This window comes from Rhinolophus hipposideros (genome assembly GCF_964194185.1).
Source record: "Rhinolophus hipposideros genome assembly, chromosome: 5".
NCBI lineage: Eukaryota > Metazoa > Chordata > Mammalia > Chiroptera > Rhinolophidae > Rhinolophus > Rhinolophus hipposideros.
The window spans coordinates 75,846,768-75,863,367 of NC_138051.1; the positions used below are offsets into that span (position 1 = coordinate 75,846,768).

The following is a 16,600-nucleotide window of genomic DNA, read 5'->3' on the forward strand; positions in this document are numbered from 1 at the left end:
GTCTCACACTGGATGGCTCGAAGGCGAGGAATGATGGTAGGGCTTGCAGGAGGACTAGAGCGGCTGTTGACGAGACTCTTCCTTTTATCCATGGTGGGGGAGGCCTGAACCGTGAACTTGTGCTGGAAATCTGCTTGGGGGGAAAAATAAACACATGTGTATGCATTAGAATTTTCCCATAATCAAATTCATAGAAAACTGACACTTCCTGGCAGGCTTGAGGGACAGGCCCCCATTTCCTGAGAAGCTCCTTCTTCACTTGGGAAATATTCTGTTTTAGAATCCTTTTGCTTCCCCAACAGACGGTAGGATGGCAAGATGAAAGCACGAGGAGAAGGAAATTCCTTATCCGAGTGAATGCCATTAGACAGTTTTCATTAAGCTGTCTGTATAATGTATACAGGTGTAGCAATTACATATTTAGAATAGTCATTTTTAGGTCAGGAGAGCTAATTATTCTAGGAAATCCAACTTAAAATTCTCCATTTCATGTAAGCTGAGCATACGCCTCCTCTTCTCGGGGACCAAAGCAGGCAGACTAATGATTATCACTCCGTGCAGGCAGAGCAGGGTAACAGGAACTAGTGCTTGGTGGGAACTCAGGGAAGTGAGGGCCCTGGGATGAAAGGTCCAAATTCTGACATATTCCAAAGGCAGTTACAGCATAGCACCAGGAATGTAAAACTTACAGCTATGACTTTCTGAGTTTCATTCTCCTCATTTATCAAAGGGGTATTATAATTAGACTGTGAGTTGACACCTATCTCCCTACTAGACTGTGATCTCCCTGAAGGTGGGAACTATTGCTTTTCTATCTGCTTCCCCCGTATGCTGCGGTATGCTGGCACATGCTATATGCTCAAGAGGTGCTTAAAGACTCTGTGTTACCTGGAAAGAAAAAAAATGTACAACAGGGAAACCAGTAAACATGTCCCATGAACACATTCACTGACTTTCACTAAATGAATTCCCTTGTCTGTATGTAAGCCACCATCCTAGTGCTTAAAGTCATCCACTTCTGCTCCTGTTGTGTCACGTTTCCTGGGTTCCTTACGCTTCTGATAAGCTTGCTTCCTGGAGGCCTTACGGACTCCGAATCCAGTCAACTCTTTTTATCTACATAAACACACGCTTGAGCACACGTCTCTCCCTATGGGTACACTGCACCCCACAAGATTCTAATTCATAGTTTCATATTTCTTAGAATTTTCCCAAGGCTATAGATTCTACACATGTACTCACACTCAGCCGATGTGTTTCTGTAAAAAGGGTACGTGTAAATCAAATTCTTATATATTAATCCTCATCTCAACTGCATGCAGAGAACTAATTATTTCAAGAAAGCCTGAGATGAGTTACGTCGTGGAGACGAGAGTTCACTTGTCTCACATATACATACCCAGGAACTTTCCCCCCCCAATTACATACTTCCTTCTCTAAGTCCGCCTAAAGTGAGATGTGCCTATGTGAGCAACCACAGACTGTCAGGGCCACCACCTTTCTCTTCCCTTCATAGTCACACTCAAAATTTCCCCTGAGGTGGGTAGCTTTTCAGCACGCCAGTCTTTCCATTGAATAGAATGGCTCTTTCCAAACCAGCTTGTGTTTCCAAGCTCAGTCCCTGGCTCCCACTAACCCCAGGCCACACCAGCCCCTTGCCCTGCTCCCAAGTCCTAGCAGGTCCCTGGCCACTGACCAGAAGGGAGGCTGATGCGGTTTCCATCCTTGAGCTTCAGCCGGCTCTTCCTGAACTTGCCCTTACGTTTCTTTACCCGGGGCTTCTCCTGGCACAGCTGGTGGATGATGATATTGAGCTCCCGTTCCAGGATGTCAATCTCCCGCTCGGCCAGCTCCTGCTCCCGGCGCCGCAGCAGCTCCTCCTGGTTCTTCTGCTGGAGCGCAGCCTGTGTCAGCTCCTCCTCCCAGGTGCGGAGCTCCTGCGGGGCAGGTAGAGCCATCAGAGAGAAGAGTGGGGCGCTCAGTGCAGAGGGGTGAGGCCCAAGAGCCCCAGAGCACTACTGCTCACAGCACCCTGGAAAGCACTCCTTTAATGCCCCATACATCAAGTTCCCAGTGGAGAGAAGGGCTCAATAGCTAGTAAATGAAAACCTGACCACCTGAATGGTGGGGAAAGGAAATCTCAGAACAGCCATACTGAGGATACAGCTAGAGTACCCACAGGCTAAGCCCGGAGGACAGAGGCTCATAGTTCCCAATTGTTCCTTGATTATTGATTAAAATTGCCTGTGACTGAGGAAAAAATTGAGGTCTTGGGTAGAAAACATATGTATTTAAATTTTACAGACTTGGTTCTATTTTTATGTTTCCCATTATAGAAAATAATTGTTTTAAAAAACAGATCCAACTTAATGTGATCTAGCTTAAAATGTGCCCATTGTAAATGAATCACCCTCCCATATCAGCTAACATTCAAATAGAAATATTTCCAGGGTGGCTGTTCAAAGGTATGTAAGGCATGTTCACTGGATGAGTGAATCCACAGAAGCACGAGGTCTGAACGCTTATCTTATCTTAAAGCAAAACCATTTGCTCTGGAAGGATCATGACAGCACAACAAAGAGAAGAGAGAACATTTCCTGAAGTCTTTGCCAGACACTTGCTCTAGAACTACTGCCATGTTAAGTGGGCAGAACCTCTTCCCTGCCTCCCCGTTTTCCTTCTGCATGAGTGTATTATAAATGAACCCATCATGGAGTCTCTGGGAAGAGGCGAAGTATGGAATCAGGAAATAGGAGATAAAATAGGAACGCATAAAGCATGTGTATAAAATTTTTAAATCTGGACTCTAAACTGTTAACAATGGTTACCCGGGACCTAGGATTGAAGTGGTTAGGGGTAGGGGGAAACTTAAGAAGCTTTCTTGTCAGTAACCTGAGAGAACCATGTCTTTCAAGCAGGAAGCTTTTTCAATAAAGAAGCCAGAGCATGAGGCGGCCAGTTAGCTCAGTTGGTTAGAGTGCAGTGCTCTTAACCACAAGGTTGCCAGTTCAATCCCTACATGGGCCACTGTGAGCTCCGCCCTCCACAACTAGATTGAAACAACTATCTGACTTGGAGCTGATGGGTCCTGGAAAAACACACTGAAAATAAGTAAAAGTTTAAAAAAAAAGGAAGCCAGAGCTACATTTCTGTGGTTGAAACTTAAAATTCTCAGTGAAATGTTCCACCAGAAGAAGTCATTCTGGACTAAAACAAAATACAGTGGTACCTCGGTTTTCGAATGTAATCCGTTCTGGAAGACCGTTCGAGTCCTGAAACGTTCAAAAACCGAGGCATGGTTTCCCTATAGAAAGCAATGCAAAATGGATTAATCTATTCCAGACCTTTGAAATCAATCCCTAAAACTGCAAATTTAGCATGAATTGTACTATCTAATGATACCATAGATCCATAAAATTTACGGCGTTCGTAAACCAAAATGTTCGTCAATGGAGACGTTCAAAAACCGAGGTAGCACTGTACTATAGAAAAAAGAACCTAGAGCTATAAAAAAAAAAAATGTATGTGAACACATAGTGGGGAAGCTGAGCAGCAGGTAGAGAGCAGAAGAGAGAACAGAGACAAGATGAAAATAAAATATTCTGATATTAGTTGCTTTTCATTCAAGTTGTCCTCTATTCCCAAGAGAATATCAAGACAACCATAAAAGTGATAGAAAGGAGATAAATCGAGAAAAGGATTACCCCTTGAAAATTGTCTGGTACATGGTAGGTGCTCAGTAGTTGCTGAATAACTGTTGAATCAATGAATGAATGAATGAATGAATGAGAAAGAAGAAGGAAATAGAAAATAATTTTATAAATGCAACCCTTCTTTATGGGAACATAGATTCATCATAACTATCTGCGAGATGAATCTGAAGGTTTGAGCTTCTTCTTTGATGAAATAAGCCCCAAACAGATTAATTGTGCACCCTCCAAATCGTTGGCTTCCCTGTCCCACTACTTTGTTTTCACCTTTGGGAGAACAAAAACATAAGGAAGATTCAGAAAAATGATTTTGAATTGGTTGATTTGCTGTTAAATGGGAAAGCTGAAAAGTTCAGGCTCATTTCAGCCTTCCTGAATCCTCTCTCCTGCATGCCCTTGTCTAAGGGATGGTTTGGGTATAAGCCCCTTCCTTTAAGGGAAATCACACCCCAACCCAGAGACCAATCCATCGTCACAATACCTAGAAGCAGCAGGTTGAGTCAACCCAAAGAATGAGTTGAATCATATGGGAAACCATGACATCCCTGGAGTGCTTGCCTATGGTACCATATACCTGGAAAACCCCCAAATATGGTAAATCCCTTTCTTGTGAAACACCTACTGGGGGATCAACCTCATAGTATACAAATCACATGTTTCACATACAATGATTTGAAAGGAATCTCTCCAGAGAGAAAACTCATCGTTCATCTTACCCTCACCTGCCCAACTATGAGCCTTATAATGGAGAGGCATTACAGCATGGTGGTTAAGAGCAGAGACTCCGGAACAAAGTGCCTGAATTGTGGCCTTGGGCAACTTAATATGGGCATCAAATGGATATTCAAAAGCACTGACATCACAGGGTTGTGTTACGTAAGATAATGATCTTACGTAAGAATTCACATAGGTGACTTATAACAGACTATGTCGCATAATACATGCTCTATAAATGTTAGCTGTTATGAGAATGGGCCTGGCTTTTCCTGGTAACTGCTTACTGACAAAATCCAACTTTCAGTTTTCTTACTGGCTGTTACCCTTATAATTTCATCAATCAAAAGAAATAACCAAGAGTCAGTGATTCAGTAATCTAACAAAAGGCTAGCAACTCGGGGGTTCTTCTAGCTGGAATAGCATTAGTAATAATAGGAAGTCTTTTTTAATCATTCTGCTCAATGGTCAGTGCAGGTTCACCCCCTTCCCTCCCTACGCCCTAAACATTCCTCATAGGCTCGCTGTATTCTCCTGTAGAATGCTCGTTGACTTGCCAAACAGTACCAGGTTTAGAACTGCTACGTTGCATAAAAAGTTTACTCTCCTCAAATAAGCTCCACGAATGATTTTGAAGTCATTTGTTTAGGAAAACAATGATACGGGAAAGAAGATGGTTCTGAAATCAGAAGATCCAGGTTCAAGATTCTGATTCCCCACTTACTAGACAAGTCACTGACCCTCAGCTCTGAGAAGAAAGAGACAGTTAACACCTATCCTACATGTTGGTGGCAGGGGCCATAAGACTCCTGGATAAAAAGGATGAAAAGGTCTCATCAGAACTTTCAAGTGAAAGACATATACAATTTTAGCTACTATTATTATCATATTGCTTTCCCAAATTCCCATGGTGGGGAGTGAGAAGGGAAAATGTCTATATATGGGCATTCCTCCTGTCCTAGCTATAGCCCTTATATTTATAGTCCTGTACCTACCAGTGATTTGATTAGCTTCGCCAGTATAGACACTGATTGCTAGCTAGACACCCAGTGCATAGGGAGGGGCCACTTAAGGAATGGCTACCAAAACAAAAAGGTGGATCTCTAGTAGACTAAGTCTCTGAACCCGCCTAGTTGGTTTGGGCTTTCAGCCCTTTTCATAAAAACATGAAAAATGCCAAACAATTTCAGACCCATGGTATTTTTAGTCCACATTCTATTTCTAATGGTGATACCAAGACACTGGCAAGATGTTCTGATAACTGTTCTCAATGTTGAAGTATCCCTGTATCAAGTTATCCCATCTAGAAGGCCATTACAAAACCAAGAAACCTTTCTAGAGCCCTGTGGTATATTCAGCTGGCCGGGTGTGACACCCCACTGGTACTTGTCCAATGGTGCTCTTCGTCTGGTTTGGACAATGCAGTAGATACCCTCAAGGAGAGCTCTGGATTCATGACTCCCCCTGATTAATCCTGCCATATCCCAAAAAGAAAGAAAAAGTCTATACTATTTCAGGTCATTCCTGAGGCCTGGAGAATTCTCTCCATGTAAAGCCGGAAAGGAAAGACCTGCCCTGTTATCGCAAACGAAGCCAGAAGGTAGTCTTGTTAGGCCCAGTAGAGAGGGTCTACGGATTCAAACCCTGCATGCCTTTTTCTTTTCTTTCTTACCTTTTCTTTGGCCCTGAGTTGGTCAAACATCTCCTGAATCTCATGTTTCCAGTCATCCTGCAGGCAGTGGAAGGAGTCCTTGGGCATTTCAAAGAAACCAGACTCCTCTATGGTAGTTAGCTGGTCCAGGATACTTGTGAAGGACGGTCGGGAATGGGGGTCGGGATTCCAGCAATCTTCATGGAACATGTGAGTAGACAAAAAGCATGAATGGCCAGAGGCAAATGTAAGACTTAGGATATCACTTGACCTCATTTACCAGAAAATCACCTCTCATTTCTCCTTCCAGAAACAGAAATGGGATTTTAGGAAACCACAGATAGGGATTAAGAAGTAAAGCAAGCTGTCCAACATCATAATCATAAAGAGTGAATTTGGAAATAAAATGCAGTAGTTTTGCACCCATCTGATTCTGATGGTTGATTTAGCATAAAGATAAAACAAGTCCAAAGAGTTCCTTGGGTGAAGCACGACTACCACAAGTTATCACATTACTCAGGACTCTGGTCCTCACAGTGGGTGACTATTACACCTCGGGCCTCACTTTCCTGTAAATAAATGAGCTATCCTACCCCACCTCAATGAGAGGTAAGGGTAAGAAGCAGTGGAGTAGGAGTCAGGAAAAGTGAATTATTTCCACTCTCACCTCAGCCACTAACTAATGGAGGGGCCACATATCCACTTAACCTCTCTCAGCTTTGGGTTTCTCACCTATAAAAGTATCGGATATGACGAGATGACTTTTGGAGTTCTTTTCTTTTCAGATACTCTTTGTTTCTATATGTAAGACACTCGGAGGTCTTGAAGTAAAAGCTGCTCTACTTTTTTATTTTGTATTTAATAATAAATATACTGAAGTACTGGATAGCAGGCTTTAGTTACTAAGTTAAGTTCTATAGTCACTGGAGATAGAGAGAAGGAACATCTGTGACATCAATGTAGCAGGGTGCTGGCATCATCTTAAAGCAGCTCTTCCCATGGCCCACAGGATTTTCCCTTGAGTGACTATACTTCTTCTCCTCTGCCAGTAACGGACCCTGCAGAATTGGCCAAAACCTATCAAGTGCCAATAGGAAGGTAAACCGTGTCCAGTTTTCCTCTGGCCAGGGATCACTTACCTTCCATGAGTTTGGCAAAAGGTTCTGGGCATGTAGAAGGGATGGGAAGGGCGAGTTTGTTCATGGCCACTCCATAAGCGACCGCTAAGCCATCGATTCCTCGGAAGGGCACTTCACCAGTCAGTAGCTCCCAAAGCAGTACCCCATAGCTAAGGAAAAGAAGACAGAAGCCACATAATAAACCACAGGTGCACCTTCACGGAGATAGCTTATGAGGCCTTGCTGAGCATCCCACATTCTCTCCAATATGTAGGGAGACTAACAAAATAGATGTACTAATGTAATATAAAAGGGAGACCATAGGCCTACTGGCTGAAAGCAAAAACTCTAGTGTCAGCCACACTTAGTCGCAAAGTCTTGTTTCCCAATTCCTTATCCGTAAAGGGCAAATAACACTAGCATTCTCACGGGCTGTCATGAAATTCAATGAGCTACTCTAGTGTTTAAATCAAGTGCTCAAGGGCCACAGCTATTTTGTTGTTGTTATTGTTCATACAATAAACTGGGAGAAATATCCTCCCCAAAATACAAGTACATTGTTTTCTGTTTTAAGAAAACTTCAGCTTTAGTCACAAATACATTATTTTAGCTTGAGAAAAGTAGAGAGCTGACCCCCCAAAACAAACAGATTTTTCTCCTGTAAAAGATTTCTGTAATGCCCACTAGGTTGAATAGATTCCTACCCCCATCAGCGTGAGTGAGCCCTTAATGGAGACCTCTGTCTAATTCAAAGGGGAAAGTTTCACAAGGGCAGCCTGCATCAGTGGAGCAAATCAGAGCATCAGCTGTGAGGACTTCAGAGTTCCCTCACTACCTTTCAAGTCCACACAAAGAATTTCTTTTCAAATGTCCTGGGAGTCAGAGAATGTGGAGCACAAGGCTTAGCAGAATAATTATTCTAAATTCAACATCAGAACTAGGCAAAATCATGTAGCATTCAATCCTTCCAGGAATAAGTCAGGACAAGAAAATGTCAGGCCATGAACATTTGGAAGAGTGACTCTCCTTCCATTTTCAACACAAACCTCAAAAATGTTAATATTCATCAGTAGCTTACAACTCCCCCCAAAATCATATTAATTAAAAAAAGAAAACCCATTATCTAGTTTATCATGGTACCTTGTATGTGTAGGGTGCTAAGTCGTTTACAAACATCATCTTGAATCCCTACAACAAACCTGCAAGATAAGTTTTATCATCATTTTGCAGATGAGGAAAGCAGATAGGTTTAACAGCATAGATTAAGGGCATACACAAAATAAGTCATAGTGGACCCTGGACGTAGTCTCAGTTCTTTCTCTCTAGAGTACCCTTTTACCATTTCTCTGCTTGATAAACTCGAATCATCTTTCAAGATCTGATTCAAATGCACCACCATTTACTCATTCATTTTAAACATCTACTAAATATTTACTATGCATCAAGCTCAATGCCAAGCCTGGCATACAGGATAAGACACAGATCTTATCTATAGATTCATGAAAGGAACAGAAAAAAACAATTAGAATACAGAGAAATAAGACACAACAGAGATACTATGAAAGCACAGAGGAGGGTCACCCAAAGCAGACCAGGATGGAGGCAAGACATGGCTAAACCTTGAGCTAAACCTTGACTGCTGAGTGAACAGCCAGTGCTCCAGAGACAGAGATCAGCATGTACAAGGGCATGAATTTGCTGTCAAAGAAGCCCAACTGGCTTGGCATGTCTCCAAAGAGCAGTAACGTGCCAACCAATGTGCCAGGGCAGCCTGGCGGATCCCTGGATGTACCCTCCAAGTGGCCTGGCCAGTCTCCTTGGACAATGGCTTTATCCCAGTAACCCCTCCAAATACGATTGCTTTCTTTCCTTATCTTGACAGAAGGAAGCCTGGTAGACAATTCCGAGTCTTGTCTTGTCTAGACAAGGAGTTGGATTTTAGACTGAGACCGATGGGAACAATTGGATATTTTAGGAAGCCTTCCCTGACACCCCGGTGTTACTCAGCCTTTGTTTGGGTTGTCAGGTATTGTAGTTGTTTGTTTACCAGCCTATGGGCTCCTAGAGGGCAGGGATAATAGTTTTTAATTTACATTCTCAGGACCTTGCCTAGACTTATGTACACAGTAGACACTCATGGTGAGTGAGCTTGTGGATGAGTGTGGGAGTGAGTGCTTGGTCAGATGGTCCTGCAGACTGCACTGGGTACCCTAGAATAAGCCCTGAAGACCAGCAACAATTGCATTATTGTACTTCCTGCCAAGCCTTTAATGTGACTCACCCAGGCACTGGTCATGCTTCGCAGCTTCTACCAAGTGGCCTCTAGGAACTCTCAGCACTGCTGACTAGATTCCTAGGTTAGAGCCACTTTCATCTTCAGTTGTCTGCTCTTGGCTCTACTGCCAATCTCCACCCTGAGGAACAGAAACCCAAAGAACTCCTTTCTCCCATCCAGGCAAAGACAACTGGTGTCTGAACCCTAACCTGGAAAAATACTAGAGTGTTTTCAAGATCCAAGTATGTGTCCTATTTGTGTCCTGGCATCCCCTCTGTGGTGGTTTTCACAGGGAACCCAAAGTGGCCCATGGAGATGTCTCAGACCACCTGGGAGAGGGAGGAGCCAGGGACTCTACCCCTCCCAGCTTCAACAAGGGCAGATCTGCTCATACCTGGCTTGTTTCTTTGTTTGTCAGCATTCCATTCCATTTGAAGGGCTCTACAACTAAGTGAAATGGGAGGGAGAGCTGATGCTCAAGTGGGGGCAGGGGTGAGGGTGGGGGTGGGGGGAATTGCTGCTCAAGAAAGATTTAGACAAACTTGAGTCAAATGCCTGCTTTACCAGTGACCAGCCATGTGACCTTGGGAGAGCAAGTTCATTTCTTCAAACATCAGTTTCCTCATCTGTACAACAAAAACAGCCAACCCTACACCAACCTCACAGAATAGCTGCAAGGGAAAAATAACAACTACTGCTCATCCAGAAATGACCATCTATGGCTAGTAAACAGTGTGTTTCCCCTTGGAAAGGACCTGCAATGAGAAAGTGTCTGGTGAGAGTTAGGGAGAGCCCACCATGGCTGGTGAGAGCCTTGCCGAGGGACACAAGCATTCAGGTAAGAAGCCTTTCTGGGGATGACTAAACCAGGCAAAGTTTTTCTCTGCCAATGTTCCTCTTTATTTTTGTAACAGAAGGTGGGTGATATAAATGAAGTCTTGCTATTTCTTTCGCAGGAATAGAATCCAGGAAAGGAAATGGAGAAATACGAGTTAGACGGGTCTGAGCTGTAGGGAGAGGTGGGCAGAAGCCTACCGATTTACCTCAGATTTAGCCTACTTTGTTGCCCTCCCAGGACTGAAAAGGTCAAGAGGTTCTTTCAAGACCATTTACAAGCAGCCTGGAAGTACTAGCTCAGCTAAAACATTGCCACGGAGTCCCTTCCCCCACAGAGAACCATCAGCTCCCACAGTGCTGCCAATGACTCCCCATCCTCAGAGCCAAGGCCGGAACCCTGGGAGAATTCACCCTTGTGTCAATAATTAGCCACCACCAGAGGCGTGGTAATCCTTCCCACCATTTGATCAGAGGTGGGGGAGGGGTGTTTTCTTCTTTTCAAAGTAAAGAAAAGCATCAGAGTGGAGAGCAATCCTTCCCAACCAAAGGCATGGCAATTCTGCACCTGTGCTGGACCAGGACTGTTTTTCTTATTAACCTGCGTTGTCTCTAAGACTACCTCAGGGGTCCACACTCTGAAAGGAGACAGTGACCCTTGAATGGGTTCCTACACTTGGTAACCAGTTGTGACCCCAAAGACAAATGAACTATATCATATGTAAAAACACTTTTAAATGGTAATGTATAATTCTTGTTGTTAACCAGACCCTAACTCAAAATGATGACACTTCTTAACATACATATGTAATATATACATTAATATATTTATTGACATAATAAATATTTATTGATGGGGTAATATGCTCGTGCTGTATTATGTTTTAAAAGTAGCTTACAGGGGTGGCTGGTTAGCTCAGTTGGTTAGAGCATGGTGCTAATCACACCATAGTTGCCAGTTCGATCCCCGCCTGGGCCATGGTGAGCTGCGCCCTCCTTAAAAAAAATAAAGCAGCTTACAAAACAGAATGATCCCATTTTAAGGAATGGGTGGATGAGCATACAGGCATAAATGCACCAAAATATCAATGTAGGTTATCTTTAGAAGGGGGTTATGCGTAACTTTTTCTTTTTTTGTTTATACGTATCTTCTAATTTTTCTATAGTGAACATGTTTTACTACTGTAATTTTTAAAGTGATCAATAAAATGCCTCCATTTCATCCCACACACAACAGGCAAATGAAATAAAAGATGGACAGCATTCAGCATACAGCCTAGCCTGTAAGCATTTGTAGGCAGGAAATACTGTTACCAGTGTATGTGGATTGTACTATTGTACGTAGAGCAATGGATACATGATTTCTTGTTGTAAAAGTGCAAGATCATTTGAGCCACTTAGGCTTGAGGAGGGAGGGATGAAAGTCCCATTTAACGGGTTTAATAGATTATGTCCTAGAAAGAATTGTTGCAACATGGAAGTTAAGAAAGCTGGAACGGAAGGGGGTGATACATGTTTTCAAATGACATTCATCAACCAAGCTGAGTTAGGAGGCTTAAGTCGCAGGAACAATTTTAAAATAGAGACCAACTGGCACAGTAGACTATGTGACAAATTCCAAGACACCTCATCCAAAGTGCTGTTGATTTGGAGTTTACCTCCGAGCCAGTCCCTTCAGACAGCAGAATTACTTCATCAGATGCCTCTCACCACAGGCTCCTCAAGCCTGCTTTCAGGATCTGTGGCTGGAGGGCAAAACCTGCAGGTTAGTCTTGGAACAAGGACACTTTGGATAAAAGTTGAAAGGCCCTTCCTTGTTCCTTCCATGATGGACACAGCCCTGCAATGGCCTCACCCTTCCTTGCCTGCCATTTCTATCACTATGAGAAGATCCCCCATGAGGCATTTGGGCTTTCCCCTCCCACTAAGAATGTACTTGGATACCAGAGTCAACTCTGCCCAAATCACTATAGTAGCAGAAACCTTTGGAATATGTGACAACAAAACCTGAATGATTTCAGGGCCAACCTGGAGGAAGAGGCTAGCAGGAATATAGAACGTAGAAAACAATCATGTTACTGTGAAGTCATGCTTTCCCATGAAGAAAGGAAAGATGAAGTTGAATGTGGCAAGCGGTTGGTTGTTCCCCCAAATCCATTTTATCCTTCTTCTATAGTTTTCTAAGAGTTTTCGCTGGGCACACAGTTGTCCAACTAGAGCCTACATCTGTCTACTTCTCTGGGAGCCAGGCGTGCCTACATGACCTAGAGCAGGCAATGGGGAGTGCACAGAGGAGATGTGCATCACTTCTGGGTCGTCTCCAAATTAAAGACAAGCTGCTTGCCATGAGGAAACTCTCTTTCCCCTTTTCTGCAGAGCAAATGCAGAAGTAACAGACACTCAGTTGCAACCATTTAAACGAAAACAATGCACTGAGGGACGCTGAAAGAACCTCGGTTCCTGAATGATCTCAAAGGGCACAACTGCCCCTCCAGTTTGGACTGGCTGGCCTACCCCTTATAAAAGAAATACACTTCTATGTTATTTAAGCCACATCTGTAGGCTCTTTGCAATAGCAACTTAGCTTAGTTAATATATAACATTAGCTTCGTTAATATATAATACTTAATATTATATATTAACTATTGTATATAATATTAACTATATATATATAATATTAACTAATCTCATTAGTCTATGGTCAAGCAATGAAAGTATTAGGTTGATACATATGAAATTGCTATTTTTGTAGGTCAAAACCAGTTGAGTATCAGTATATAGGTCAACCCAATGAGATCTGGTCAGTTACTTTAAGTAAAGGAAAACGATTTTCTTCACAATAGCTACTTCGCCTTGCAATTAATGTGTAATAAAATAAGATTCAATATACAGAAGCTACAAAACATCACTGAAAGAAATTAAAGGAGGCCTAAATAAATGGAAAGATATCCCATTTTCATAGATTGAAAGGCTTAAGATAGTAAGACTCTCCAAATCTGTGATTTACAGATTTAACACAATCCCTATCCAAATCTCAGCTGCCTATTTTGCAGAAATTGACAAAATGATCCTAAAATTCATATGGGAATGCAAGGGATCCAGAATAGCCAAAATAATCTTTAAAAAGAAGAATAAAGATGGAGAACTCACACTTCCTATAAAACTACAGTAATTAAAACAGGGTATAAGGGTATAATGATATAACGGTAGACACTTAGATTAATAGAGTAGAATTGAGAGTCCAGAAGAAAACAGTTACATTTTTGGTAAATTGCTTTTGACAAGTATGACAAAGTAGTTTACTTTGGAAGAACAGCCTTTTCAACAAATGGTACTGGGACAAATAGCCATATGCAAAAGAATGAAGTTGGACCCCACCTCATATCATATACAAAAACTAACTCAGATTGGGACAGAGACCTAAATATAAGAGTTAAGGTTATAAAACTCTTAGAAGAAACCATAGGTATAAATCTTCATAACTTTGGCTTAGGCAATAGTTTCTTAGGTATGACACCAAAGCACAAACAATCAAAGAGAAAAATACATTGGACTTCATCAAAATTAAAAATGTTTGTGTTTCAAAGGGTACCATGAAGAAAATGAAAAGAAAACCCACAAAATGGGGGAAAAAATTTTGCAAATCATGTATCTTGGAACACAAGATATATATATATCCCTTAGGATACAAGGGACTTGTATCCAGAATGTATAAAGAAGTCTTTCAACATGAAAATAAAAAGACATCTATCCCAATTTTTTAAATGGCAAAGGATTTGAATCGACATTTATCCAGAAGATATAAAAATGGCCAATAAGCACATGAAAAGATGCTCAACATTATTAGTCATTAGGGAAATACAAATCAAAACAATAATGAAATACCACTTAATATCTATTAAGATGGCTAGACTCAAAAAAACAGACAATAACTAGTGTTGACAGTACGTGGAGAAATTGAAACCCTCATATGTTGCTATTGGGACTGTAAAATGGTGCGGCCAAGGTGAAAAACTCTTTGGCGGGTCCTCAAATAGTTAAACATAGAATTAACACGTGACTCAGCAATTCCACTCCTAGGTATATACCCAAGAGAACTGATAACATATGTTCCCACAAAAGCTTGTACACAAATGTCCACAGCAGCCTTGTTCATAATAGCCAAAAAGTGAAAACAACCCAAATGTCCATCAGCTGAAAAATAATGAATAAACAAATTGTGGTATGTCCATAAATGGAATATTATTCAGCTATAAAAAGAAGTGAAGTTCTGACACATGCTACAACATGGATAAACCTTGAGAATATTATGCTAAATGAAAGAAGCCAGTCACAAAAGACCACGTAGTATATGATCCCATTTGTAAGAAATGTCCAGAATAGCCAAACCTATAGAGACAGAAAGTAAATCAATGGTTGCCAGGGCAGATTAGGGAATGACTGCTAATAGGTATAAAGTTTCTTTTTTGGATAATAAAAATGTTCTGGAAATAGATACTGGTTGTACTGAGTTGAATTGTGGCCGTAAAAAATTATATCCATGTCTCAAGACTCAGAATCTTATTTGCAACAGAATCTCCCCTAGAGTCTCTGGAGGGAGTGTGGACCTGCTGACACTAATTTTAGATTTCTGGCCCCTGGACTATAAGCCACCAGGTTTGAGGTAATTTATTAAAGCAGCACTAGGAAACTAATAAAAACGGTGATTGGTATAAAGCTTTGTAAATTTACTAAAAACCGTTGACTTATACTATTTAAAGGGTAAATTTTATGGTATATAAATAGTATCTCAATATAGCTTTCGTTTAAAACACACACACACATATGCACACACAAACTCACTTTACAACACATGAGGGAACAACAATTTCATAGACTGAAGTACAACGATAACTTATAGGCCTTCCTTTCGCATACCACGAGGATGTCACTGTCTCAGCCATGACGATGCAGACACTGTGGACGCTCATCCTCATCCTCCCCTCAGTGGGGACACGATTCTTAGACACATAGCCTTGTGACCTCTTGAGCTGATAATTGTTAGGGGGATGGCTGGTCTAATCAGTGACTCTGCAGTTCTGGGTGCATGCTGGGGATCTGTCTTTTTCCATTTCTTTATCAATATTCAACAGATAGACACAGCCTTGATTAAAAGGTTAACTGGTAACTGGCAAGGATACTTTCCAGTCCACCAGGAAAAAAGAGCACAAAGAATACTTATTGGCCCAAGAGCTTACAGTGAGGACAAGTCCAGCAGTAACAGCCACTGTTGCGAAGCCAGCCAAGGTGACCCTGAGGAAGGTCTGCAGGAGTGACTGAGTGCCCTCACCACCCTACAGTCGGAGTACACATTGCCCCTGGCATCTACTGATCTCCCCTAGGAAGAATCACCAACACAAAGGGGTCTGCATAGAGGTGGTACCTGCCACAGCACTGGAGGAATTGCTGGTAGATGAAGGTATTGGAAACTGTCCCCTGGGAATTAGGGTAGATTGCTATAAAGGGGTCACTTATACCTAGCTGGGGTGCCTGGGAGTCTATGCAACTTCAGTTCTCCAAGTCCGGAAGTATGTGTGCAGCCAAAACAGACCTGGGGAACACTGACGCTGTACCTGTGGCCCTTACCTCCACACGTCACTGCCCTTGGAAAACATGGAGGCACGAATGACTTCGGGTGCCATCCACGCATATGTCCCTGCTGCGCTCATCTTGGTGGTTCGGTGCCATTCCCGAGCCAGGCCAAAATCAGTGATCTTCAGAATCTTGTTGCTCAGGTCTCCATTCTCCACCTTCTGGAGGATCAATACTGGGCAAGGGAAGGGATACAGAAGAAACCAGAGAATCTGCATTAATCACAAGGAAACCCCCCAATACAGAGCCCTCCTGCCATCTGCTGGCTTCTCCTGCAGGCTCCACCATGAAGCTACCATGGAATGATGCTAGGAACCATCATTTCTTAAACATATACAATACATCCATTTTTGTACCAACCCTTATATAGACATTATCTCTTACCCTCAGAACAGGCTTATGTGATAGGTACTATTGCCATCTCTGTTTTATAGATGAGGAAACTGAGTTACAGCACCATTAAATACATTTTCCAAGGCCATGCAACTACCGTGTTTCCCTGAAAATAAGACCTAGCCAGACAATCAGCTCTAATGTGTCTTTTGAAGCAAAAATTAATATAAGAGCCAGTCTTATTTTACTATAAGACCGGGTCTTATATAATATAAGACCAGGTACAATATAATACAATACAATACAATACAATACAATACAATACAATACAATA

General features: G+C 42.1%; 1 protein-coding gene across 2 annotated transcripts in view; it reads right to left on the reverse strand.

Moving 5' to 3' along the window:
* The window catches only part of MAP3K9 (mitogen-activated protein kinase kinase kinase 9), a 74,056-nt gene that overhangs the window by 16,090 nt on the left and 41,366 nt on the right, over window positions 1-16,600 (reverse strand). For both annotated transcript variants that reach the window (XM_081048446.1, XM_081048445.1), the window contains exons 3-7: window positions 15,928-16,108; window positions 7,215-7,363; window positions 6,097-6,272; window positions 1,697-1,937; window positions 8-130 (exon numbers count right to left, since the gene is read on the reverse strand). In XM_081048446.1, the coding sequence (XP_080904572.1) occupies window positions 8-130; window positions 1,697-1,937; window positions 6,097-6,272; window positions 7,215-7,363; window positions 15,928-16,108 (870 nt within the window). The remainder of the gene's footprint in view (window positions 1-7; window positions 131-1,696; window positions 1,938-6,096; window positions 6,273-7,214; window positions 7,364-15,927; window positions 16,109-16,600) is intronic.